Source organism: Tauraco erythrolophus, chromosome Z (genome assembly GCF_009769465.1).
Source record: "Tauraco erythrolophus isolate bTauEry1 chromosome Z, bTauEry1.pri, whole genome shotgun sequence".
Taxonomy (NCBI): Eukaryota; Metazoa; Chordata; class Aves; order Musophagiformes; family Musophagidae; genus Tauraco; species Tauraco erythrolophus.
Genome location: NC_141496.1, coordinates 76,398,960 through 76,426,531, shown reverse-complemented (window position 1 = coordinate 76,426,531; position 27,572 = coordinate 76,398,960). Strand labels below are relative to the sequence as shown.

At 38.6% G+C, this 27,572-nt stretch overlaps 1 protein-coding gene across 1 annotated transcript in view; it reads left to right on the top strand.

Moving 5' to 3' along the window:
• The window catches only part of LRRC2 (leucine rich repeat containing 2), a 58,711-nt gene extending 31,582 nt beyond the window's left edge, over positions 1–27,129 (top strand). Inside the window, exons 5-8 of the mRNA XM_086629632.1 lie at positions 21,211–21,356; positions 23,528–23,683; positions 25,476–25,612; positions 27,080–27,129. Coding sequence (XP_086485758.1) covers positions 21,211–21,356; positions 23,528–23,683; positions 25,476–25,612; positions 27,080–27,129 — 489 coding nt within the window. The remainder of the gene's footprint in view (positions 1–21,210; positions 21,357–23,527; positions 23,684–25,475; positions 25,613–27,079) is intronic.
• The last annotated feature ends 443 nt before the right edge of the window (positions 27,130–27,572 follow it).

Sequence of the window (27,572 nt, the reverse complement as noted above, 5' to 3'; positions counted from 1 at the left end):
AAGTAAGTCTTTCCAGTGCTGAATCCTAAGAGACAAGTGTTTCTCTTGGAAAGCTCAGTAAGTTGTTTTTCTCTGGCAGTCTCCTATTCGATGGGTTTGAAATCCACTAAAACAGTGTAAGCTGCTGTGTAATGGTTCACTTACAATCTATGGAAAATTTGGAGCTGTGCAAATGACTTTATATAACAGCAAAAACTGGAAGCAACATCATGTCAGCATGGTCTAATAGGTCAAGAAGAAAAATATTTGCATTGTCTATCATGTTTCTTTATTTCTCTGGAGATTGATAATTTATACTTGCAGTGACCTGAGAGGAAGGTTACACAAAATCTTCTGACTTAGTTTGTAAAATTAGTTTCCTAGAATCAACATTTCAAGGGCTGCTTTGGAAGCTGAACATACAATTAAAGGAACACTCATAAAATTTTCTTAAACACTGCACAGTGTTTGGCCTTCAGTAGACTCAATATGGCTGATTTTATTCAGAGCAAATCAGTATCCTTGCTAATGTAATAGGTGTCTGATGTTTGATCCTCAGATGGGCAAAAGGTGACAGTCACTAGCGGGTAACTATTTAGTGAGTTAAAATATTGAATTAGTCTGAACAGTGTAAAAAGCAAAAACAGAAAGGCACGGTAATGTGTTGTGGTGGGTTAAACTTGGCTAGTAGCCAAACACCCGCCCAACTGCTCACTCCTTCCCCCTCCTCAGCATGACATTGGGAGAAAATAGGATAAGAAATCTCGTGAGTTGAGATGAAAGATGGAGATTGTTTACCATTTACTATTGTGGACAAAACAGACTGTACTTGGGGAAGATTAATTTATTATTTGCCGATATATGTTTGGATGGTGAGAAACACAGACACTAAAACAATACCTTTCCCCTCCCCATCTCTCAAGATCAACTTCACTCCTTTACTCCAGATTCCTCTCCCAGCCCTGAGTGCTGCAGGGAGGTGGGGGGAGTTCTAGCCAGTACACAGTGGTTTAGTTTCTCCTTCCTCCTCATGCTTCTCCTCTGCTCCACCATGAGGTATCCATGGGCTGTAATTTCTTCAAGAATACCCATCTACAGCAGTGTGGGTCTTCGATGAGCTGTGGTGTGGCAATCTGCTCCACCATGGACTACCTTCTCTTACTCAGACCTTTGTGTTTCCTGTGCTCTTTCTCACTCTTTTTATTCTCTCTCCTTTTCTCTGGCATTTTTTTCCCTTTCTTAAATAAGTTTTTAGAGTGGCACCACACACTTGGCTGAGGGGCTCAGCTGCATCCTATGGTGGGTCCCATGGAACTAACTGGAACTGTCTGTGTCCGGTATGGGACACCCCCATGTCTCTTCCCACAGAGGCCACTCTGTAGCACCCATGATGCAAAGAACTTGCCATGAACACCCAAGACAAACTTTTATGACCCTAAGTTACACAAATTAGATCCATTTTTACCTAACAGAGTTGTTATTAACTTTTATTAAGCCATTGAAATGCTCATAAGTGTTGTACATCATTCTCTTGTGTGGTGTAAGCACTGGTAAATGGAGAGTGTAAGTAAGTGAGCAAGCATGTGCAAGCTCTGTTTTGGTAGGAGAAGAGGTTCCCTTTACAACATTAGGAAAAAAAGAGAAAACTTGACAACTGATACACAGCATAAGGTAGAAAGTAGCTAAAAATGTTTCTTGCTTGTTATCTTTTAAGGGATTCAATTTTTATTTGACTTTCAAATCCTCAGAAGTTCCTTCAGGGAAGGTGAAAGAAATGCATGAGAGCAGCATCAGAATTCTCCAGTGCAAAACTTAGTCGAAAGAAATAAAGGCAAACTTCAGCCCAGCAGAAATGATCAAAGTCTAATTTTACCTTGGTTTTCTACATAGAATAATGGTCAGAGAGACACTGATAACATATACGAAAATAGATTCAAAGAGATTGATAACATACCTGTAATTCAGTCCAGAATTTTTGACAGACCCATAAAGGTTTATGAGATCATCAGAACTCTGAGACTGAATTATATCTTCAGTAATCAGTTTCCCTGTTCCCTTTCTATCAATTTCCTTTATGTCAGGTGCAGAAAATAGAGAGATATTGAAGCTTTTAGTTTATTTGATTATTTAGTTTTTTGCTTTCTTAGGAAAAGAAGTCTTTCTTTCTTTCTTTCTTTCTTTTTTTTTTAAAAAATAGATACAGAATATTACTTGATGAGCTAATTTAGAGGGAGAAATCTCAATGAGATGGATTGTGTAACACAAGACTGTAGTTGCTACATAGAAGTGGTAGGGGGCGAACATAGGTTATCACACAAAACCATACAGTGTCACTAAATACCCATTTTGAATTGAATTTCCTCATTTGTGAAGACATCTACCATATATGTATATAAATATTTGATGTTACATCGGTTGTTTCTGTGCCTGATTTGTCAGTCAGCCACATAAGAAATTCACAGACTGTTACGATATCTGTTAAGTCTGTTAATTTGTTTTGTAAGCAGGGATACTTCAGGAAAGACAAGATTCTAGGCATTTTTATCTTGTACTATTTTTCAGGTAAACTACAATCATTAAGGAGGTTTCCAGCATGTATACTAACTATACTTCTTGCCTTTTAATCTACCAATTTCGTTTTTTAATGCAACTGTTTTAAGCTGAGATATGATTGAGATGTTATAGGACAACTGAAATTTTGTGAATCTTCATTCTCCGTTAACAGATTCAATATCTGGTAGCAGTACATCCACATTTTATACTGTGTTGAGAAAAAAACTCATGCCAAACCATAGCATTCTGCTTGGCCTAATGCAACCTGTTTCATGGAGTGGCTGTATAAGTCTACTAGGAACATGTATGTCCAGTACCTTGACTTTTGCCAGTATTTCCATTTGAGTGTGCTTGGGAGCAATGCCTTTAGTGTCATGTCTTGTGCCATAGCACTTGTCTGCTCATTTCTTGTAGAAAGCTCTTGCCCTGTTTTCAAAGGCCACTTCCAGCACTCTGCAAGTCATCTCGCTGAATGAGATAATTTGGTGCCTCATTACAAAAAAATGAGGGTGTGTGCTCTCATCTTTTACTTTCTCAAGTCTTAGGATTTCATACCATTCCATACTATGCCTGAGGAAGAGCAAGCTGATTCAATGACTACTTTTCAATTTATTTTTCTCTCTTCTACTGTTGGATGTTTAACAATTTTAGATTTTAAAAAGTTCCATTTAACTTTAATATTAGATTATTATTAGTTTCAAAGTAAGTCCTTTGGCAGAAAAGGTTTATGGATCTGCAGTTGAATTTGAATCTGTTTTGGCCACATTTGTAAAATACCACCTTTCTCTGGATATGAGTGAAAATATAAATTGAAATCAAATATAAATGTTAGAAAAGGCAACCTATGTGGTGCTCCATTTATGCAGCCAGTTTCCAACAGAGACTTCTAGACCTCAGTGACCAGGCTCAGCAGGGGAAGCTGCACTATGTTTAGGGCACAGTCTTCCCAGAGATGACACAGCTGATAAGACTCCTCTGTGGAGATGAATTTGTTCTGCTAGCTAAGATGCTTAGGAGACGCATGGTCTGTATGTTATCCAGTCTGGCTACCATATTCTGTAGCTGCGGAGAGAAGTGGAGAGATGGATGGATTTGTTTCTAAATTTCTTGTACCTTCTGTGTGTGAATTAAAGAATTAACATGAGGCTAGTATTTGTATTTTAACTGTTGGATAGCATTCCTATTGCTATTTTCATACATGTTGTGCAACTAATTTGTTTTTCTAGAAATAAAACCAATATTATAAATAATGTGTTTTCTTATACAGGTTTGTAGAAAAACTGCTGTGACCTTATTTCGAGGTGTGTTTGCTTCAGAAAGTATTGCTTTCTGAAGGTATTTACTGAGTCGCCCAATTAATGTTTCCTGTGCATGGCAGAATACCTGCTTTGTGCTGATATTTCAAAGAAGAGTTTTGCTATGTTGAAGGGCCAGTTCTTCTTCTATATTATAAAATTCTGCTAATAATGCTACATCAGCCAGGGGTATCTATAGATATGACTCAAAGGAACTTTAACGAGAAGAGAGGAAAGATGAAGAAATTCTCATTTACTTCATTGGTACCATCTGGTGTGGTACATGCTGTCAGTCACAAGACAGGCAAGTCACTCCACACTACCAAGCAGCAAGACAGAAATGCTTACAGACAGGTGTTCTGTTATTGAAAATAAATTAAAAAAGAGCTTTGCAAAGTATTCTGCTTTGAACAATGTTCAGTACCACATCTGAGCAGTCCCAGAAAGTGATCTGAAATGTTTTTTGTATCCTTTTTGAGGTCTGGGTAATGTAAAATGAAGGAATGAGACAGAGACTGTTACAGCACATGAATACTTTGCCAAAGAGCGAGCATATATGTGTATGTAAGCATTTCCATGTCAATCCTGTATAAACTGATTTTTGTAGTTCAGAGAAATGGCAAGGTTATGCTTTCTGGCTGTTTTAGCACACCTTGTTTTCAACAGATCAAATAAAATCTTGTTTTGTATTTCTCGCACATAGAAGGTTTCAGCTAAGTCCTGATATAACCAAGTACAGGCTTGGGGAGATTTCAAAAATCATAGAATAGTTTGGGTTGGAAGGGACCTTTAAAGGTCGTCTGGTCCAAACCCTCTGCAATGAGTAGGGGCATCTTCAATAAGATGAGGTTCCTCAGAGCTCCATCCAACCTGACCTTGAGTGTTTCCAGAGATAGGGCATCCACCACCTCACAGGCAACCTGTCCCAGTGTTTTATTACTCTTGTAAAAAATTCCTTCCTTATATCTGGTCTGAATCTACCCTCTTTTAGTTTAAAGCCATTATCCCTTGCCTTATCCTAACAGGCCTTATTAAAATATTTGTCTCCATCTTTCTTATAAGCCCCCTTTTGGTATGGAAAGGCTGCAAGAAGATCTCCCCAGAGCCTTCTCTTCTCCAGGCTGAACAACCTCAACTTTTCCTCGTAGGAGAGATATTCCAGCTCTTTGATAATTTTTGTGGCTCTCCGCTGGACCCACTCCAACAGGTCCATGTCTTTCCTGTACTGAGGACTCCAGAAGTGAGTGCAGTACTCCAGGTGGACTCTCATTAGTGGAGTAGAGGGGTAGAATCACCTCCCTTGACCTGCTGGCCATGCTTCTTTGAATGCAGCCCAGGCTGGCTTTCTGGCCACACATTGGCCAGAAATGCCAATGCTTGTTCATGTCCAGCTTTTCATCCACCAGTACCCTCAAGTCCTTCTCTGCAGGGCTGCACTCCAAATTCATTCTGGAGTTTGCCCCAACACAGGTGCAGGACCTTGTGCTTGGCCTTATTGAACCTCATGAGGTTCACATGGGCCACTTCTCGAGCTTATCCAGGTCCCTCTCAATGAATGCCATCTTTCAGGCTTGTCAACCACACCACTCAGCTTGATGTCATCTGTTGAGTTACTGAGGGTGCACTCGATCCCACTGTCTATGTTATTGATGAGGGTATCAAAAAGTACTGATCCCAATATGGTCCCTTGAGGGACACCTCTCATCACTGATCTCCATCCAGACATCGAGCCCTTGATGAGTAGTCTCTGGATGTGATCATCCAGCTAATTCCTCATCCACTGAGCAGTCCATCCATCAGTCCATATCTTTCCAATTTAGAGAGAAGGATGTTGTGGAGGATCATGCCAAAGGCCTTACAGAAGTCCAGATAGATGACATTCATAGCTCTTCCCTTGTCCACTGATATAGTCGCTTCATCATAGAGGGCCACTAGATTGGTCAGGCAAGACTTGCCCTTGGTGAAGCCATACTGGCTGTCTTGAATCACCTCCCTGTCCTCCATGTGTCTTAGCATACCTTCTAGGAGGATCTGTTCCATGATCTTCCCAAGCACAGAGCTGAGGCTGACAGGTTGATAGTTCCCAAAATCCTCCTTTTTACCTTTTTGAAAAAATGAGTGTAATGTTTCCCTTTTTCCAGTCATCAGGCCTTCACCTAACTGCCATCACTTTTCAAATATCATGCAGAGTGGTTTGGCAACTGCATCAGCCAATTCCCTCAGCACTCTGAGATGCATCTCATCGGGTTCCATAGACTTATATATGTTCAGGTTCCTCAGGTGATCACGAACCTGATCTTCTCTTACAATGGGAGGGACTTTGATCCCCTAGTCTCCAGCCTGAGGACCATCCACTTGAGAGGTGTGGGAAGAGAGGTTGCCAGAGAAAACAAAGGCAAAAGGCTGAGTGCCTCATCCTTCTCCTCATCCATTGTTACTAGTTTGCCAGTCGTGCTCATCAGGGGGGATACACTTTTTTGACCTTCCTTTTTGGGCTGACAAATCTATAGAAGCCCTTATTCCTCAGGACTGTGAAGTACAGCAGTGCATGATCACTGCAGCCCAGGCTGCCTCCAATCGTGACATCACCAATTAGCTCACTTGTGTTGACAATCAACAGGTCCAGTATTGTATAACTCTGGTAGGACTGTCTAGAGATACAGGAGTTATAACTGGTGCCATTTCTCTGCGTTAATTATAATTAGTTCTCTCTTGCATCTTTCAACAATGCTCACATATGTGACCCTAAAAAGAAATCTGATGCAATTAGAGATTCATTAAGCACTTAACATTAGTCTACTAAGGTTTTCAAACACAGCAGTATCCAAAACAGACACAAATAACTTTTATACATTAATACAATTTCAAAAGATATTTTAAAGCTGAGGTTTAAGAGCCGGAAAGTTTTTGGTGTGTGTTGGTCTGGTTCTGTTTCTCTACCCAGCCTGTTTAGCAACAGAAAACATTTAACTGGAAGAACAGAGACACAGCTCTATGAAAGTGTGGGGCGACATCAAGTAAGTTTCCACTAAGCATCTCCACGTAACTTGTATTTGTGATCCGTGACTCACACCTCCCAAAGTCACACCCTGGTTATGCAGGCAGGACACCAGCAGTCTCAATAGAAATGTAAAATGACAGGTTGTTTTACCAGAAAGTTATTCTTCAAAGCTGTAAACTTCCAAACTTGTTTCTTTCCCTTGCCATTTGTTTTTTTATGTGTGTAACAATTATAAAATGAAAAACACAATCAGAAGGTTCTACAGGACATTAATTTCCCAGGGGTTTCCCTATCCAGTCAGGCACCAGAAGAACTCGCCTGTAGCTCCTTCCTCTCTTGCTCAATGGGATTAAAAAGGACCTGTAAAATCTTCACATTTGTAGAGTTTCTTGAAAGTTACAAAGGAGTCATGTATGGGATTTGTTAAAAACTGAATTTTATTTGTGTGGGCTTTTCAAGACTGCAAAGCAGAGAGGAATGGTGTAATAAAGGGCTTAACTTGCTACAGCGTTAAGCCAACCTCTGGCAAAATTCTTCGTTTTAAATCACTGGCAAAAGTCCAGCTGACTTCAATCAGACCAGCATTTCTGTGCATACATTTTGCAGTCTCAGAAATGTTTTTCCAATTGCTTGGCTTGGGTGCGTTTCTGTTAGACAGCATTTCATCTTGCCCTTCTTTGCTCGGTGCTTGTATTCTCTTTCAATTTGCTTAATGCTTGTGACGAGTTGCTTTCCGATACAGTTGGCCAAAGTGCTGTCAATCCATGCAAAACAACAGCTGCTTTATGGAACTGGCATAAGATGGAACATCGAACATTAGCAGGGGGGATGTGAAACCCAGAAGAGCAGGTGCAAAGGTGTTAGGTGTCAGAGGAGATTCATGGAGGCCTTACTGCTGCAGGAGCTCTCATAAACGTTTTAATAGACAAGGGGCTAAAGAAGGGCATGAATCTATGTTAGGAAACAGGATTATGCAGTTAGGCACAGGAAAGTGTGTCAGTTGATCCTGTTCTTGACACTGTGCTTCCAAAGTCTACTAATTAATATAACATCACTTCAAAACCACTCCACTATCAGAGCAAGTCAGCAGCTAATAATAACAGTCCTCTTCCCTGGAGAACCAACCCATGCCTACCTCTGTGCTGTGGTATCAGTGACCTTTCCTTTACCTTCCACGTGAGTTCAATAAAAGTAACACCACCTTTCATGGTCTGATTTTTTTTTATTGTAGACACTGACAGAGATGTAGTTTTACAGCATAAGGGAAGACTTAACGATGAGCAAAGGGGCATAATGTGAACACTACAACATGGTTAGTTGTTACAAAAAGCAAGAATTTGATTATAAAAGAATTCAGTCGTAGGAAAGAGTATTTGATACCGTTCCACCTCTGCTTTCTCTGAAAACAGTTCAAAAATCTCGTTGAGTCCAATAGCAAAATAAGCTTTCAAAATCCTGGTTATATATCCTCCTTTCTCATCAGTGAGATAATCTGAGGCAGATTTTGTATAACTACTGAATAGAAGCAGAGAGGAAAACAAATACATAGCACTATCACATTCACATATTTTAACTTAAAGAAAAATGTCTTTGGTGCCCACATACATGGATTGATGAGAGTCAGAAGGGAGTTGTTGGTGAAGGGAGAGAAAAACATCTTATTTGTTATTCCATGAAGTGCAGCTAAAGAGAGGTATTATTTATTCTATAAGAAGAATAAAGTTGGAGAGTCTAACTGAAGGTAATGCATTCCATTTATTACTGAATACATTTCTATCAGTTGTTAACTAATTATAGCTAGTTACATGATTGATCAAGTCTTCACAGCTGTATACAACACTTGGTAAGGCTGACTGTGATTTTTATTCGTCATCATTGATCAGTGGGAAAGGCACAAGGACAAGAGGCAGTCCTATCACCTGAAAGCAGATATCATCCTATTTTTTTGTCTCATATAGAGCTCAGTCAGGTAAGATCCCTACTCTTCTAGTTGTGGGCGAAAAGGTGTAGAATTATAGCCAATGCGAAGTGGAAGAGATGCTACAGATGCAAGGGAATTCAGTGGAGGATATAGCCCACTGGTTCCTGCTTTTCTTATTGAAGAGATGCCAGCTCACAAACCTAGGCCCCTGTCACACTTCTGAAGAAATGCAAAGCACAGTGCGTTTCAAGTTAAGAAATTAATGGCTGGAAAACCCAGAACAAATATAAAAAAAGAGATGTCTCTTCACCTGTAGTTTAGACTATCCGTCATATTCACTGTGACTTGTCATAGAGCTGTTTATCACTGATGGAGTTTAGAAGGAGGTGAGTAATTTTACGAGCAATAAAAACACAAGTTACAAAGGTTATGGTAAGACTGAAGCAACTTCAAGCTTTATGATGTAAACACAGTTTTGCAGGAATAATATTTCCCAGATCTCCCTTATCTTTTACTTTGCAAAATTGATCCCGGTACTTTTTTTCTTCCTTTCTATTTTTAACTGACATTTGTTTTGTTTGCTTTCCCATCACCTGCGTTACTCTAACCTTATCAGCCCATTGCCTTCTGGCCTAATCTGCAGTGATACTGTTAATCCTGGTCTGCCAAATTCCTTGACCCAAAACTTGAGACTCCATGCATCAGTTTACACGGGCAGTGTGGACGCTGGGTATATGTGCCCAGTGCTCGCCTGCATGTAAACTTTGTGTGAAGAAAGTGTATGACTATGTGACAAAAGTTCTCCTGACTGTGTCTGGTTATATGATACATGATTATGTGGCTATTTAACTGGGGAGAGTATGCATCACCAGACTGCTGCTGAGGGCTATGACTCCTACCTTCAATTCTGTCAAGCAGTGTATGGCTGGCTGCCAGGCTGTCTTTGAGGCTGCTATTTTGTCTCATCTTGAAATACAGAGCTCGTCAGTTAAATGTTATGTTTGACTTGTGTGATTGTGGTTGCAGAGGGGTTGCAATGAATTAGAAGATACATGTGTCAGGATCACACGTGGATATCACCATTTCATGACTAGCTGTTCTTCTTTTCTGACTTTGTTGCCGATATATTTTGTTTGTTTGTTTGTTTTTTTTGGTTTGATTTTGGCAGGGTTTTTTGTTTTCTCTTTGAATGCACTCCTTGCAGGACAGCGAGATGGTTAACAAGAGGCCAGGCTACCCCAAACTGCTTTAGTTGAAACGTTTTTCTTTGTCAGAAGCTGGCTCCAAGTCTTCAGGCTACTAATAAAAAATGCTCTTTGAAATGATGGTTAGAGGCAATAAAAAGGTTGACTAGATTCAAGGACCTAATGTGATGCTTCAGAATCGTAGAATGCTGGAGTACATTTTTTTTTAAAAAAAGGGAAGAAATAAGCAGGTTATAAAAAATAGAGAGTATCTTTAACCTCCATTAATTTAATTACCATAATCAAAGAAAGTCTTGATAGGTGCCCGAGACTTTCCATAATACATACCTGGAGTAATCCTTAGTATCTCAAGACTACAAATCGAGAAACCTGTGTTATACTTTCTCTGACATATTTTTTGACCTTGGTAAGTGACTTCTTGCCACTGTGTTTCTGTTCACTTTCTCCCATTTGCTTGTCATGGCTATTGATGATATTAAAACTGTATAGTAGAGATCTCTCAACACGTGTTTTTACAGCATAGCATCACAGAGCTTTATTTGCAGTTCCACGTGCTCTGGTAAGAATGTTGCTAGCATTGTAATACACTGCTACCTTCCAGATCTGCTTTCCAAAGAACTTAACTTTTACCAGTTTTCACCTTTGAAACCTCAACAAGCAAGCTGAATACAGGGTGTTCAGTATTATTCTACTAGAACATCAGCATGGTGTTTGTGCCATATTCTGAGGTTGAAAAAATCTGAACTGTGCTTGTTTGAATAGTGACATAGAAATAAAGGTTTTCATTATTTTTGTAAATGTCAGTTTCCTCTGAATTCTGTAAAATTCTTAAACTGAAGAAGACCTTTTTGTTGTTACAAATCCTATAGCCTAACTACATAACAGTTTCATTTTATCAGGAAGTGCAAAGTTTATTGGTTATGTTGCTCTTACATTGTGAAGGAAGATTGCACCACGAATTTGCCATTTCTTGCTCAACTGTTCTGAACTTTACAGTCTTTCCTAATCTTGATTTAGGTCTTTCAGAACTACTGCAAAACAAAAAATTAACAAAAATAGTATTTTTCAATTCTGTTAATGACTGTTGCTCATCTCTGAATCTTATCTACTGTTGTATTTTTCCTTGAAAAAAACTGACAGTAAGTGTGGTGTTTTGTATTATACGTCTATAATTGTTTTATTTAGTGGCAAGTAATTTAGGGGTTAATTATTGTATATCGCATTACATATATATTCAACTATTTATTTGGCTTTTCGACCACTAGTGTATATTGAACACAAGACTTTCACTGAATTATATACAGTTATTTTTTTAATCTTTCCATCTTTTCCCAGGTTTCAGTCAGTTTAAGAAATGTGTGTAGCTCACCGTTCTTATATTAGCTTGCACTTCGACGTATTAGATTTTATTTACAGTTGTGAAAATCTTGACAGTTTTATATGCATGCTGTTAATAACAAATGTTACTCCTTCTAAGTATTTGTTCAGTAGTCATAGTTTCCTTTGTTATATTCATATTTTTATATGCTCAAAACATTACACAGGTATTTGTATAACATCATGTTCACAGAAAATATTATCTGGCATTGCACATGATATATACAAATACGCAGCAGTTTTTTGTTGTTTAGTATTAAAAAATTACAAGGGAAATGTATGTCTACAGCAGCAATGTGTAGCTAGGCGAAGATAAGTTGCTTGGACACAATCTGAAGGGGAATAGGTAGTAAAACACTTGTTTGGAAGCTGCTTGTTTTGATATAGGACATGGGAAGAAAAAGCATAAAATGTACCTGAGCTTATAGTGTTTCGATACCGTGAAACCTGGTTCTACACAATTTATCTTTTGAGTAACTATGCTGTGACAGGCTGGATGACTGATTTTATTAAACATCTTTTCCTTGTTGTTTAAGAGACACTAGACAAAATTTAGCAATCCAAGGAGCATTATGGACCAAATCTTTAGCTGTATTTGTGCCTACCTTTTCCTGAGGTATTTTGAGTTGACGGAAAAGATCCCAACATAATTTAGACTTAGAAGCTTGCCTGAAATATAGAAGCTGCTTGGCTATACTGAGGACCCACACTGAGGATACTTTCTATGCAGGCAATTTTTTTTTGTTTTTCAAAAAGATGATTTCAACAGGTGCTTCATTAGAGTATGAGGGAAAAAAAAAAAAATAGGAAAGAAAAGAAACTTCAGTGAATTCCCAGTAAAAAGCAGATGAGGTTTGTAGGCTTGCTATGTTCTCATCCGTGGGGCAGTACCAAAGATCACGTGGCTGGGTGGCATTAGTGCAGAGCTGCAATGTGTCCAGTGTCTGCGCCAGGTCTCTATAAACTCCATGTCAGTGGAATTCTTCCTGTAAAAGAAGTCTTGAAAGCCCAGCTTCACTACAAGCTTTCATAGGCGTTGTGGTTCAGCCCAGCTGGCAGCTCAGCCACCACGAGGTCACTCCCTCACTGCTCCCCTCAGTGGGGTGGAGAGGAGAAAAATGTGACAAAAGAACTGAGGGTCGAAATAAGAACAGGGAGGGATCATCCATCAACCATGGCCCTGGGCAAAACAGACTCAGCTTGGGCACAAACCAATTTAATTTTTAATGGCTCATTCAGAGAGGATAACAAGAAACAAGCCAGATCTCAAAAAACACCTTTCACTCACCCTTCCCTTCTTCCTGGCTCTACTTTCTCTCCTCGCAGTGCAGGGGGACAGGGAATGGAGAGGCTGCAGGTCAGTTCATCGCAGGTGGTTTCTGCCACTCCTTTTCAAAGGAGGAGGACTCCTCACTCTTTTGCCCTGCCCAATGGATCCTCTCCTCATGGGACAGTCCACAGACTTCTCCAGCATGAGTCCTTCCTGCAGGATGCAATCCTTACCCATCAGATTTTTTCAGCACGGGCTTCTTCCCCAGGGTGTCACAGCTTCTTAGGCAGCTGTCACGGCTCTGGCATGGAGTCTGCCATGGCCTTCAGATGCCTCTCTGCCTCATTGTCAGCCTCCAGCAGCTCACGCAGACCATTCTCTACCACTCCCTTCAGGCACAGGCACCTCTGCTCCAGCGCGGGGTTCTCCAAGAGCTGCGGTGGATGCTCCACTGTTTCTCTCATGGGTCGCAATGGGGCTGCTGTCATCTCACCATGGACTGCAGGGGAATCCCTGCTCTGGCACCTTCTACTGCTCCATCTTCATTGTTCTTGGTGTCTGCGTGGCCATTTCTCTCAGGTCTCAGTCCTCTCGATGAACCTCAGCAGCCCTGGCAGAACGAGCTCCTCTCAGCGTGTGCCCTGGGAGTGGGGCGTGTCAAAGCTCTCCCAGTAGTGTCGCTGCAGCCATCTCCAGTCGGGCAGCAGCAGCCCAGCGTGGGCAGCCGCCCGTCTGGGAGCCCAGGGTCAGCCCCCGCCTCTCTCCTCAGTGTAGGTGCAGTCTCAGTTCTGGATCTTTGTCCCCATCTTAAATATGGTATTCGCAGAGGTGCTGATGGCTCAGCCCCGGCCTGACGGGGTGGGGAGGGTCTCACCTGGCACTAAAACCCGCAAGAAGTCATAGCCTCACGCTCTTAATTACACCAACAAATTCTTAGAAAGTAGCCAAATGTCTATTTGTGCAAAAACCCTCACCCACTGTGCGTACAACGTATGTGCCATTCCTCAGCTTTCTTGTCCAGGTGAGGAAAAGACCTCTCCTACATCTGAGTCTTTTACTAATATTAGCTATATTTCCAATTTTTACACGTTTGTATCAGAGCAAGACATAAAGCCTCTTAGAAATATTGTTAGAATATAGAAAGAAAAGAATCCTTTGGGAAGAGATGAACACAAAATTTTTCCTGTTGAGTTTGTCACCACCTCAAAGAAAGGAAAGGAGGGAGAAAAATTTACTATAATCCTGGCAAGCCACAAAGCTGTGAACTGTTGTGTTCAATTGTTGACAGTGTTCTCAGTTGTAGGTTCGTGTACTGTCAGTGTCATGCACAGGTACTCTCTGGCATTAAAAGAAAAATAATTTTTATGATAGACATTTTGCAACAGTTTGCTCAACTAGATAAGGTCTAATGCCAGACCAGATATGTCACAGGGTGCAAAACAGACTTATCTCCATTTTGACTTTCCTGAAATCGGGGATTCTCTTTATGAAACTCCTGCTCCAAGAACAGATAAATTCAGTTCCAAGTTGCAGGGTTCTTCTGCTTGGTAGCCAATTAGTGGTATTTGTCAAACTGCTCTGATTCCCAGCACCACAGCAGGCAAGTATCTTGTGCATTTTAGTGAAGTTACTCTGTGTCAAGGCAAAAAGAAGTTCTATCATTTCTGTTTGTAAAGCAGAATCCATGGAGATGTTTATTCCTGGTGTTGTAGGAGGCAGCTCATTGATCACAAACCTTCTGACCTTCATTGCTGAAGTCAGAATGTCTCTTTCCCCTTAATATTCTGTCTTCCACTTAAATTTATAAGCAAGCTGACTTCTGGCTGACATTCCATGAAAGTCTTGTTTCCAGGTTTATCAGGCTATATCTGATCAATCTGGTGTAGAAAGCTGTTGTCATTGCCCAGCATCAATATCATAGAATCATAGAATGGTTTGGATTGGAAGTGACCTCAAAGATCACCTAGTTCCAACCCCTTGTCTTGGGCAGGGACACCTTCCTGCAACCTTTGAGCAACCTGATCTAGTGATCAGGTTGCTCAAAACCTCATGCAACCTGGCCTTGAACACTTCCAGGCATGAAGCATACATAACTTTTCTGGGCAACCTGTGCAAGCATTTCACCACCCTCATTGTAAAAATTTCTTCCTTATGTCTAATCTAAATCTATAAACCTTATATCTAATCTATATCTACCCTCTTTCAGTTTAAATCCATTTCCCCTTGTCCTATCACTACATGCCCTTGTAAAAAGTCCCTCTCCATCTTGCTTTCTTATATACATAAGGTGAAATGATTTCACCATCAATCATCAAAATGGTCCTACTGTAATAGGTTAGAGCTGTAGGATCATAGTCTCAGTTTCACTTGAATGTTTTTCTTATGTATTTTTTCTCATTATTTATTTTGCTTCTGTCAATATTATGCTGTTACCTGGTTCTCTTCTACTGTTCAATTGTTGACACTGTTCTCAATTGTAGGTTCTCTTCCACTTCAAATATCCTCGATATTTTTTTCCTTTCAAGTGAATGGTTGCTATTTTATCGATGGAAAAAGATACCACCAACCTGTGTGTTGTAATTATTTTTGCTATCATCTTTGTTTTGAATATCTTTTTTGAGTTGCTACAGAATAAGATTTCCTTCTCTTTTGGATGTTTACCACTGGACCCACTTTCGCAAATAGTAATTTACCCTAGGTTTCAGAATGAGCTTAAATGAACATACTCAGTTTTTAAAATCGAAGAGTAACTTCACAGGCTACAGTCTCTTGTCATGGCTAAACAGCATCATTGTATATATTTAAATCATAATTACAATGCCATCCAGAGGGACCTTGATAGACTTGAGAAATGGGCCAGTGCTAACTGCATGAGCTTCAACAAGTCAAAATGCAAGGTCCTTCACCTGGGTCGGGCCAATCCTAGGCACAAATACAAACTGGGTACAGAGTGGGTTGAGAGTATCCCTGAAGAGAAGGATTTGGGGGTGTTTATAGGTGAGAAGCTCAACATGAGCTGACAGTGCGCTCATGCGGCCCAGAAGGCCAATCGCATCCAGGGATGTATCAAGAGAAGCGTGGTCAGCGGGTCAAGAGAGGTAGGGTCTCCCCCTTTACTCTGCTCTTGGGAGACCCCTCCTCGAATACTGCATCCAGTTCTGGTGTCCCCACCATAAGAGAGACATAGATCTGTTGGAGCGTGTTCAGAGGAGGGCCACAAAGATGATCCAGGCACTGGAGCATCTCTGCTATGAGGACAGGTTGCAGGAGCTGGGATTGTTCAGCCTTGAAAAAAGAAGACTTCGAGGGGACCTAATAGTTGCCTTCCAATACCTGAAGGGAACCTACAGGAAGGCTGGGGAGGGACTTTTTACAAGAGTGTCCACTGATAGGACCAAGGGAAATGGGTTTAAGTTGAAGGAGAACAGATTTAGATTAGATCTTAGGAAGAAATTCTTCAGTATGAGGGTGGTAAGACTTTGCAATAAATTGCCCAGAGAAGTTGTGGATGCCCCCTCCCTGGAGGTGTTCAAGTCTAGGTTGGATGGATCCTTGAGTAGCCTGATCTAGTTGAGAGACGTCCCTGCCCACGACAGGGAGGTTGGATTACATGATCTCTAAGATCCCTTCCAGCCTTTGCCATTCTATGATTCTATGATGACATCATTTGAACAATATCTCTTCAAATGCTGTTTCATCTTGGAGCAGAAATGAAAAAAGTTTTTGGCTTTGTCTCTATCTTGTTGTGAAAGTGAATAATTTTGGTCATCTCTTGGTGAAGGCACAGAATATTTCTTAAAAGAGTCTTCTAATATATTCAAAGGACCCTTCCTATTGAAACATTGTGGAGAGATCAGTTAATGCTCATATGCTGCTGACATTACTGCTCTTCCTCTTCTATTGGTTTTAATTAAAACATATGGAGAGTATGCACCCAAAGTGAGCTACTGGATCCATTTAAGTTGCTGAGAAACCTACAATTGACTTTTGTTAGAGCCTGGTTTTCCCTTCTAATGTGTCCTTAATTTATAGGTTTTGGAGATTTAAAATGAGATGACTTTATGACGGCAAAGTGCAATAATATATGCAAGACTGTGTGTAGCTGCACCAGTAATACTATGAAAATTTAATGTAACTAATCAACATAAATTTATTTTTGAGACAGCAGACTTGTTTTGGCTTCAGCCCAGAAAATTATTGATTGTGTACTTAATTTCATGCACGTGACTCATCTATTGGCTTGGAACAACTCCTATAGTTAAATTTAAACACATGATCCACATTCTTAGGGATTTTAACTGTATGAAGATAGTTCTGCTCTTATTACTACGTGGTTCTTCAATCACCTGTGAATGATCAATACCTGTTTTCTGTGAACATTGCATATGCAGCCAGCTTTCTCAGTCTGCAGACCTGATGGAAGGTTAGTATATACAAAAAACTGCTCTAACAAAAAGCAAAGTCTCTTTCTACAAACTTTTTATGCTTAGATCATCACAGCTATAATTACTCTATTAGACTTTAAATATTAGGTGTTTGAATAATGTTAATGTTCCAAAGATGAAAGGGGATAATGTTAAACTTCCAGGTAGACAGTCTGGCATCAGAATAACAATGTCTGTTTGTGGATTAACTCTGGAAAAGATTTAAGACTTTAGCATTGCAAAATCAGAATAATGTCGTTTGGGTGAAGACTTGCTTCTATATACATTTCCTGGATTTAGCTTATCATGTTAACACCAAATGACGTGCTGTTTGAAGTCATGCATTTCTACATTATAGAGGGTTTTGTCACAACATACATGAACTAGTACGCTATCACTAAAGGGTGGCATTGACTGTTAAACGCCTTTCCCTCCTCAAGTTTAAGAGTCCAATTTGGAAGTCTGATGGTGAACTGGGCTGTAAATATACACATATATTTTTACGAAAGACATCTTCTGCCTCTAAAGATGCTTTCACACTGTTTCTTTAATTGGGGCTCTTCTCCAGGAATGTCAATGAAATTATAGAAGAGCTCTGTGAAAGAAAAGCTAGGGATTTGGTCTGAATGCATGAGATTGAAGTGGGCAACTCTGCAGTTTGCACCTAGGGTGCTCCTTTGTCAAACATACTGTACTGCTTTCAGCAAGATAATAAGATGATGAGTGAAAATCTTTGCGTTTTGAGAGACAACATATGTGATAACCAGATCCTACTGAAGTGGCACAAATTTTCTTTGAATTCATTGACTCTGAAATTTCTGGGAAAAGACACATTTGCAATGCTTTGATAGACATTTCTGGGTTAGTCTTTTGTATGTCTTGTCATACATTGACTTTGATGAGATGCGGATTATGTCACAAAATGCTTACACGTAATTGATAAATACAATATTTTTGTGGTAAGACTTGACTTAGCTTTACACCTGTCCATTTGTTGGTGCTAGGTAGTAGGCAACTCATGATAACTTGCATGTAAACTTATCAGTAAATCTCTTTCATGGCAAAAAGCAAAACGGAAATAAAAACATACCGATTAATCAAATAACTTGTTCCACCCAGGACGTAGTGTCCTATTCTTTCAAATGAAGGTTTAACTGTCAGAGGGAAAGAGAAGCAGTGGAGTTCTACAATGTTATCTGGATTATTTCCATGAACAAAATTATTAAGATAAGCAAAATGGGGCAGTTTGTCAAATAAAAATGACAAGAGTGATTAAACGTAGGGACCACAGTAAGTGAGTCCAGGTAGCTAGACTATCAAATATAGCTATTTTTTAAAATGGAGCTTGCATGAAGCCTATATACCGATTGATTCAAAGTCACATAACAGAGGAAAACAGCAAAAATCAACATCAAGTAAAAATAAATTATAACGTAAAAATGATAAGGCAGCCATGCTTGTTTGAAAATGAAATGTTATAAGAGGTGCAAAAATCCATCAGTGCTTCAAGAAGAAATAAAATACACAGGGTTTTCTTTGGAAAGTATAATACATAACTGCCATAATTTCCAACGCATTGTATATCATAGGTGTTTGTTGGTAATATATCAGAGACAGATTAAATAAAAACTCCATTAGGTTTCAACATACTGTAGAAAATGGACAGGTTCTGTTAAATATTACCCTAAAAGAACAAGTGCTGAGGGCTTGCAGCTTACACAATGTAATCATGGCTCCATATATTCTGTGGCATGCTGAACCAAACTTTATATCAAGAGAGTCCATGGCCTTATATTTTGTTGGTACATTTTTATGGGAGTACAAACTCCTGAAAAGTTTAGGTTTTCATCTAATCAAGTATTAAAAGAATCTATTTTCAATACTATATGAAAAATGGCAGAAATAGCTATTTATTAAAAAATGATACTCCTACATTAATGTTACTTTTAATATTTAATGCAATGAAGCACTTTTGGGAAAACATGTAAAACAAGTTACTGCTGTTGAAGAGATATTGTTTTACCCCCTGGTGTTAGTGTTACCAAGTTGTTTCAGCAAGACAGGTGACTGTAAGTGAAAACAAAGTGTTTAGGAACTTGGGCGAACAGTGATGTCAGTTTATTTTAAAATAGATTTCCCCTTGGTGTTTACAGACTGTGGCTTTCCTTCTTTGGGGATGGTTTGAGAACATTTTGTGTGACATCTAAGCCTATTGGACGTTGTTCTAATTCTGTGCCTGCTAAATATCTTTTGGGGAGAGTTTGTTGAAAGAAATGCATCAGCAGTTTTAACAAATTGTTCTGAGTACAGAGAAACTTGAAATATTTCCTTGAGATTTGGAATTGTGACAATAATTTGAAACTACAAAGTAAATGCAGCTTAAAGATGACGCCAATTAGTTTCTCTGTTCTCTCATTGCTCCGATCTACAAGAGTCACTCTACTTTCCTTCTTAAAAGGGAGGTTCTGTTTTGTTGGAAAAAAGATTCCATATCTGGAAAATTTATATTATAGTAGTGAGTGTTCATTGCTAGTAGTCAGTCCTCAAGATGACAAAATAGTTTGGAAGTGAGAAGTGTCAGAATAAAATGTGTGCTTGCCTATTTTGAACCAGGAGTGAGACACTTCCATGGCAGTACCTCACCAAGGCTGTTTTAACGCAGTGGTGGGCAGATTCCAAAATTAAATCTCTGATTTGAGAAACTCCCAACCTCTATTATGTTTTTGAAAGGTAAACTTAATTGTGTAGTCATTTGTAATACAATAACTTCAGTAAATTCCCCTTAGAAGATTTCCCCCAATTTTAAAGTCTGGCAGCAACATGAGGTTTTACCGAGAAAAAACATAACAAAAACCCAACCAAACAAAACCCACACACGCCACAAACAAAAAAAACCACGGCCAATAAATCCCACATCAAACTGCCTATGACACAGCCAAGCTGTGAATGTGAGCATTTTAAATGGCATGGACCAAATTAAGATGAAAGTCTGGCAGTATTGCAGTAAGAAGAAGTTTGAACATGAGATATAACAAAACAGAACTTGATTCTTAATAAATAATAATAATAAAATAATTCTCAAGGATTCAAAATGTATTTTATTACTTTATAATTTTATCATAATTTATGCTGTTGATTTCATTTTGCTTAATTTGGAAGTGGTAAATATATTTGGTTTGAGATTTTTGGTTCTTAATTATTTTCTACATTCTAAGAAACCTTCAGGCAAAGACCAATGACAATATTTTTTGCTACTTTCTCTTCTGTATCAGGATCTATAGAGCTAGATTGTGATGTTGATGTACGATTAGAAGCTGAGAGACATAACTTCCATTCTAAAGTACTCTTTTTCGTTAACATTTATGCTCCTTTGACATTCACTTTAGCTAGCTGCATGGTTTTATGAACACTGATAGTGTAAATAATTGATTCAGTACACAGAGAGCTTTATTTAACACATTTATTTCTTTAACAGGTGTATTTTATATTTGTAGTTAACCTGCATTGTGCTGAAGTTTTATTACTTAAAAATGTAATTCCTTTGAACAGCATTCAGATAATAAGCTTTAGTGCGTCTTAGTATGTATTTAGCTTTCAGTATGGAAAATGTATTTTTAAAGATCTTTGAAAAACTTTGGACCAAATTTTTTGTTGGCTTAAATTGGCAGTTTCATTTTCTAAGAGTCTCCTAGCAATACACTCTCAGTGCATAACAGACTTATAACAAAGGAAATCTATGTATTTTTGATGGAAGTTATAAAATCTCTGATTTTGAGAATAACAACCTGCCATCTATTAATTATCAAAACTGTGTTTTGTCACTTCATAGCGTAGTTGATATGTAACCTAGGAAGGAATGAAGTCATTATCTTGTTCCAGCCTTGGTGTTGTCTGAAACCATAGGGTTTTTTTTAGAATGAAAATTTAATTCAATACCATGACAGTGGTGGTGATAGGTGATAGGTAAATAGGTGACGAACACTTTGGGAGGTAGTTATTTCTGAAATCCTTTTTCCTATAAAATGATGACTAAGAGATAAGGCTGGCAAAAAGCTAAGTAAAAAATAATGCAATGATTATTTTTCTAAGTGCTTTGAAAGGGGTAAGAATGTTTGATTGTTGATGAATGAAATGTCTTCTTGTATTTGCAAAATGTGACTAAAATAAAGCACCACTTCTTTCTAGCTAAGTAACCTGAAACAAGTCACAGTTGTGGATGTGTCAGCAAACAAGTTCCATTCTATTCCAATTTGTGTACTCCGGATGTCTAATTTGCAGTGGTTGGATATTAGCAGCAACAACCTGAAAGATCTCCCAGAAGACATAGACAGGTAGTTTATGTTTTAATTTATTGACAGGCTTGTGAACTATAAAGCAAATCTAGAAAGTAATAAGCTTCCAAGGGATACCATTAATGAAAAATCACATGAGAAAATCACGTTTGGAAATGCATCAGATAGTTTTACATGTAAGCTTTACCATTAATATTGATGGACTAGGTTGGAGAACAGAAACTACGTTTTCTAGCTCATTGATGGCAGATTGCAGAGTCAGTGCCTCTAGTGTTCAGTTAAGCAATCACATTTTCTGTTGCATTCATGATAATTAGTCATGATATCCAGGCATTATTATTTGGGAAGTTCACGGGGCATGCTCTGCAAAGTAGCGCGAAGTACAGGAGACTCACCATATGGAGTTGGCAGCAGTATCTTTCTGAAGGGAAGATGGAGTGGAGGGAAAGATATACTAAAGCGTATTGAAGTTACTGAAAGAATCTGATAAACTTTGGCAGCAAAGTAGAAAAATATTGGTAAGGTTAAAAAAATCCTTCTCTCCAACTCTAAAGTATATATGCATGTGCACATGTATACTCGCACTCTCAATTTAGAGATCCACTAGTATTTGTATTTTTTAAAAAATCAGTCCTTTACTAGGACTTACTAGCCTGAGAAGGCACTCTTCTTATCCCTGGGCTTATTTATTGAATCTGGAGTCCTGTTGTAACTTGGTCTACAATGCTTTACATAGCTATAAGTTAACTAAAACACATAGTAACTAAAGTTTATTAAAAAAAAAAAAAAAGGATTCTTTATTGAACTAGGAATAGAGATCTCTGAGGCAGAAGAAACTTCACAGAAAACTTATTCAACCTTAACTTTCACAAGACCTTTGCTGCTGGGCAAAAAGACTTTTCTGGGACATTATGTAATCACAGATTCTCTGACAGCAGGGCTGAAGTCTTAATTTGTATTAGTAATTTACATACTCCAGCCACAACAGCATAAACCTGCTATTATTTTTTTCCAGGAGATCTGAGTAGGGATTTTATTAACTTCAAATGGCTTCTAAGAGGATATTTTTATTTTATGGAAGGATACCTACTCTAAGGTCATTTTTCCCCTGTAACCTATACATTATTCTTTATCTCCAAAATATTCCTTTTCCACATTTCATCTTCTCCATTTCCTACTGAGTTGCCAGCCTCGATACTGAAGCATCATAATCAGACACCACAAAATAAGGTTTTCTTTGTTTAACTTTGTGTTTTGAATTTTGAGATCTCTTGGGCTCATGTGCGTTACGAAAACTAGAAAATGTCAGGATATCGCCCCCCGGTAAACTGATACTCTTATTCAGACTCATGATTTCAATGCCCAAAGTGTTGAAGAACCTCAATGAACTACCATGAAGCCTGTGATTAAAAAAGACGAGTTGTTAGCAAACTGAAGCCTTAGTTGATATTTTTCCCTGAATTCAAACATACCACATGGGTCTGATAAGCAATAGCCTGCAACAGTGTTTTAGGAATGGACCCTTCTGGTCAAATTAGACAAACTTGTTTCGTCTGTTTGCTATGCTTTTCATCTTCTATCTGCTCCAAGGAATAAACACTAAGCCACAAATTATGATTGCATTAGGAAAAGCCAGGGAAATAAAGCAAAAGCAGCCCAATGCCTTCCTCCACAAAGCACTATCATTAAATTGATTTCAGTGAGACAACTTGCAAGCACCAGGACCAGGAGCTGGTCTTTCTCCTGCTCCCCTCAGTGCTAATTACTAGTGAAAAACAATAGATGGGAATATACTGCCTAGCATGGATGTATCTAGTTCATGGAAACTATCAAATGGGCAAAGGTGTGAGCTGGCGACCTATATTTTTCATTAGTTCTGGGATACACATGGTGATGATTTATATCATATTCTGTCAACATCTTCTGTATGAAAGCACAGTAGTTTTTGGAACCTTTTGTCTTGGACATGCTTCTGAGTACTTGTCAGAGGTATGCTATTAATATCTATAATGTTTAACCATGGCTGGAAGCTTCCATTAAAGTTGATGACAATTTGTGAAAGTGTGGGAAGAGTAATTTTTGAGAAGCCAAAGATGGTGCATGTAATCGTTCTTCTTTTAAGCAAGATTAAGCCTGTATTGCTATTTTGGATAGATGTTCCTCTCTGTGATAAATATTTTAAGTTATCTTTATCTTTTACATTTTTACAGGTTAGATCAATTGCAGACGCTTCTCCTACAGAAAAATAAGTTGACTTACCTTCCACGAGCTCTGGTCAACATGCCAAAGCTCAGTTTGCTAGTTGTCAGTGGCGATGACCTGGTTGAGATACCCACAGCCGTCTGTGAGTCAACCACAGGTTTAAAGTAAGTAAAAATGAGAGAGAAAGGGATATGTTCTTAAGAAGATAAGGTAGATGCACCCAGGAGAAATACTTTCATAAGCATCAGTTTCTACCATACCTGGTAATCAAATTCTAACCCAATCTATGTCAGAGCCCTTGAGGAGGCACTAGTGAGACTGGAAATTGCTGAGGAGCCCCAGCTTTTTTATTTTCATCTTCCAGTTCCCCACAATGTGCATCTGTATGCCTAAACTGCTATTCCTATGTAGATTTGATTGTAGTAGCTCTAACGCTGGAGTCACAAAGCCATGCCCAAGAGTAGGACCAATAGTCTGGCAGTCAGCTGTTGATGAGCTCAGTGCTGTCAAAAACGTGCTACCTGGAGAAAGAGACATTGCTAGTTAAAAGGCCAAACGTAATTTTAGTAGTTCGCGCAGTCTTTTTTGTGAAATAGCACCTTGCTGCTGCATGCTGGATAAGACTAAGAGGTCTTTTAGTCTGTAATTACAATGATCTTGCATTTCTGCAGACCACGTTCACGTCTTTCATTATGAAACCATTTAAGACTCTATACTGAGTCTGGCTGGGGTGGCACATAGCAGTCCTTTGTAGCTAAAAAGGTGTTGGTAACACACCAAGATTTTTGACTACTGTGAGCAGTGCTGCCACAACATCAATGCTGTCTCTCCAACCCTTCCCCACAAAGGCCAGTAGGCTAAGGATAAGCATGAGATTGGAAGGGGACATAGCCAGGACAGCTGACTCAAACTGACCAAAGGCATATTCCGTATGATATGATGTCATGCTCAACATCAAAAGCTAAGAGAAAGGAGAAGGGAGGTGGGTCATTTGTTGTTAAGGTTTTTGTCTTCCAAAGCAACCACTACATGTACTGATTCTCTACTTCCCAGGAAGTGGCTGGATATTGCCTGTTGAGAAGTAGAAAATAATTTTTTTTTCTTTGCTTTGATTCGGTGCATGGCTTTTACTTTTCTTCATTCAGCTGTCTTATCTTGACCTATGAGTTTTTCATCTTATATTCCTCCTCTGTCCTGCTGAGGAGGAGTGAGAGAGCTGCTTGTTGGGCACCTGGCCAGCCAAGGTCAACCAACCACAGACTCACAGCAATTTATGAGATTTTAAAAAGTCTTATGATTTGTTGAAGCATTTGTTCTTTTGAAAGTAACAATTCTATTGATTTTTTTTTTCCTTCTTGGAGTGGTAATATCATGAGAGATTTTCACAATGCTGTGCACTTAATTTGCACGTTTAGTAAGTTGTTTATGTAACTATCTAGTTTTTTACCTCCAATGTGTAGCTTCAGAAAATTTGCAAATACGACATAATGCATGTCCAGTCATGCATTGTAAAAGACAAGTAACACAATAACAATCAAAAATGGAGATACATATTGTCGGCTAAGTGATACTGGCAAAATTCCAGATTGCTAGGCAATGTTTTTAGGATGGAGTCCATACTGCTCATTAACAGACGTGGAATTACGGTGTAGTCTGTCAGAAGTTCCATAATCAAGAAATGTATGTATTATTGCAAAGAATGATTTATGCAGGTAGGCAAAAAGAAAGAGATAAATCTGATCATTTTTATATAGAAAGTGGAGTATAGAGAAGATGCCATTTGAAAACTGCATTTCTAACTATAAAAGGACCCTAACAATGCCATAATGCAAAAATTGAGCAAATGTTACTTTACGTTTCCCCTTCAGGCTGCAGTAACAACACCTAAAACTTCATTCATGTTGGCCAGTGATGTTCAAAAGCCTGTTGAATATACTTTTGTGTTACTCTCTCTAGATTCGTAAGTCTCAAGGACAGCCCAGTTGAAACTATTGTATGTGAAGATACTGAAGAAATTGTAGAAAGTGAACGGGAACGGGAACAATTTGAGAAAGAGTTTATGAAAGCATATATTGAAGACCTAAAGGAAAGGGGTATGTGTTAACTTGCAGTAAACTTCCTGCTGTCTTGGATGTAACTGCAGACATACATTGGGAACATTAATTTTTAAAAGTACAGGCAATATATCCTTAAACTGTAGTTGTATATTATGGTATCAAATAAGACTAAACATGAAACTGTTGAATGTGTTTTGTTAAAAGTTTGGGCCCTTAATAAAACACTTGATATTGAACAAATGTATGCAAAATAATGGTGTGTTTGCACATGCATTAACCTTAATTCAACAATGCTGTATGCAATGATTATCCTCATTTTGCAGCTTTATTTACCTCTCTTGGGATTAGCATTAACGATTTTGGATTCCTGCAGAAGTGAGTGTTCCTCCTCGAAAAGAAACACAGTGTATATATGAAACGCTCTTTGCATTGATAGAACATTCTTTAACAGTGTATCTGTATCAATGCACTAATTTTAATCACTGCAGAAGTATTGTATTAAAACCTCTGCTTTTGCCTTTATTGCACAGCACCTGAAAGTTTGTGTATTACTGTATTTTGCTATTCTGTTTTATATTTACTGTAATTAAGTAACCATCAATCTCTTGAGTTTTGTTTAGTAAAAAGTGTTAGGAAACAAAAAGAAAATTTCCTGTGAGCCAAATTATCCTATAGGCTCTGTTTAAATCTCTTTGAGAGTTTGCGTGTAGAAACGAACATTTATGGAATTGATCTTACAGTATCTTTTCATTCATTCATTGCATGTAAATGGTCTATATAATGGTCCTACAAGATCTGGTAAAAGAGGAATGTAAAGAAAGGCCACAGGTTGTGGCTGCAGAATATTTTTCATGATCTGATACTGGGCAATTACTCCTTAATGTCGATAAGCTGCACAATTGAGTATTCAAGCCATCTACTTCTAAAGTGAAGCCTGCTATAAAAGTGCCAGATTCTGACACTGGTAGCAACAGTGATTAAAATGGAGAGAACGAATGGAGGAAAAACTGAGATAATAATTTGGGTTCAGAGATATTAATGAAATATGTAATGATGGAGTTGTATTTACATACTTGTGAAATACGGAGTCTGAGATAATGATAACCAAGCTGCCTGAAACCTACATTTGGCCCTGTCAAGCATGGGCCAGCTTTATAACCCTTTGGGGCAAAGCAACTCAGGGATACACTTCTCTGCTTTCCTAGACAAAACTGATCTCCATACTTTTTATGATGAGGCTGGACCATGAATCACTCTTGGATTTCCTTCTGAACTCTCGTGCTATAGATTATGCCCACACCTGCTTTAGAAAAGCAAACTGGAGAAGGAATAGCTTCTGTATAATACGAGCCAGTAGAATTTCTGAAAGATAGCACAGAGATCACTTGTAGAGTACCTTTGAAATAAAATCAAACCTAGCTATTTCTAGCTAAGGGCTCCATTTATCTGTGCTGGATTACCTGGCTGAAGTCTGAGATGTATTTCTTTTTTCTCTTTTCACAGATTCTACTCCTTCCTACACTACAAAAGTATTACTGAGTCTTCAGCTCTGAAGATCAAACATCTCTAAATCACTAGTGAATATCAGAATAACTCTATTTTTATCCACCTGAGTAGAAAACACTAGAGACCATAGATGGCCAGAAGCACTTCAAAATCATCATGAATTTTTTTATTTGTTACTGTAGCTGCTTCCAGAAACTACAGATAAAACAAAGCACAGTAGAGCCTTCACAAGATACTGTTTCACATTTTAAATCAACATATTTATTTTCAAGTCCACAGCAACAGCCACTAATTTGCATATAGACCTGCTGAAAGTAAATAGTCACTGTAATAAAGTATACACAGGCATAGATGCCCTCAGGATGAAGACATTGTGCATTGTAGTTGAAACAGTGGAACATAAATAATCTTAAAAAGAGATTTGATTTTATAAGACGGGAAGGATTAATTTAGAAAATGGATGCGATCTGTTGTAATCTTAAGACCAAAT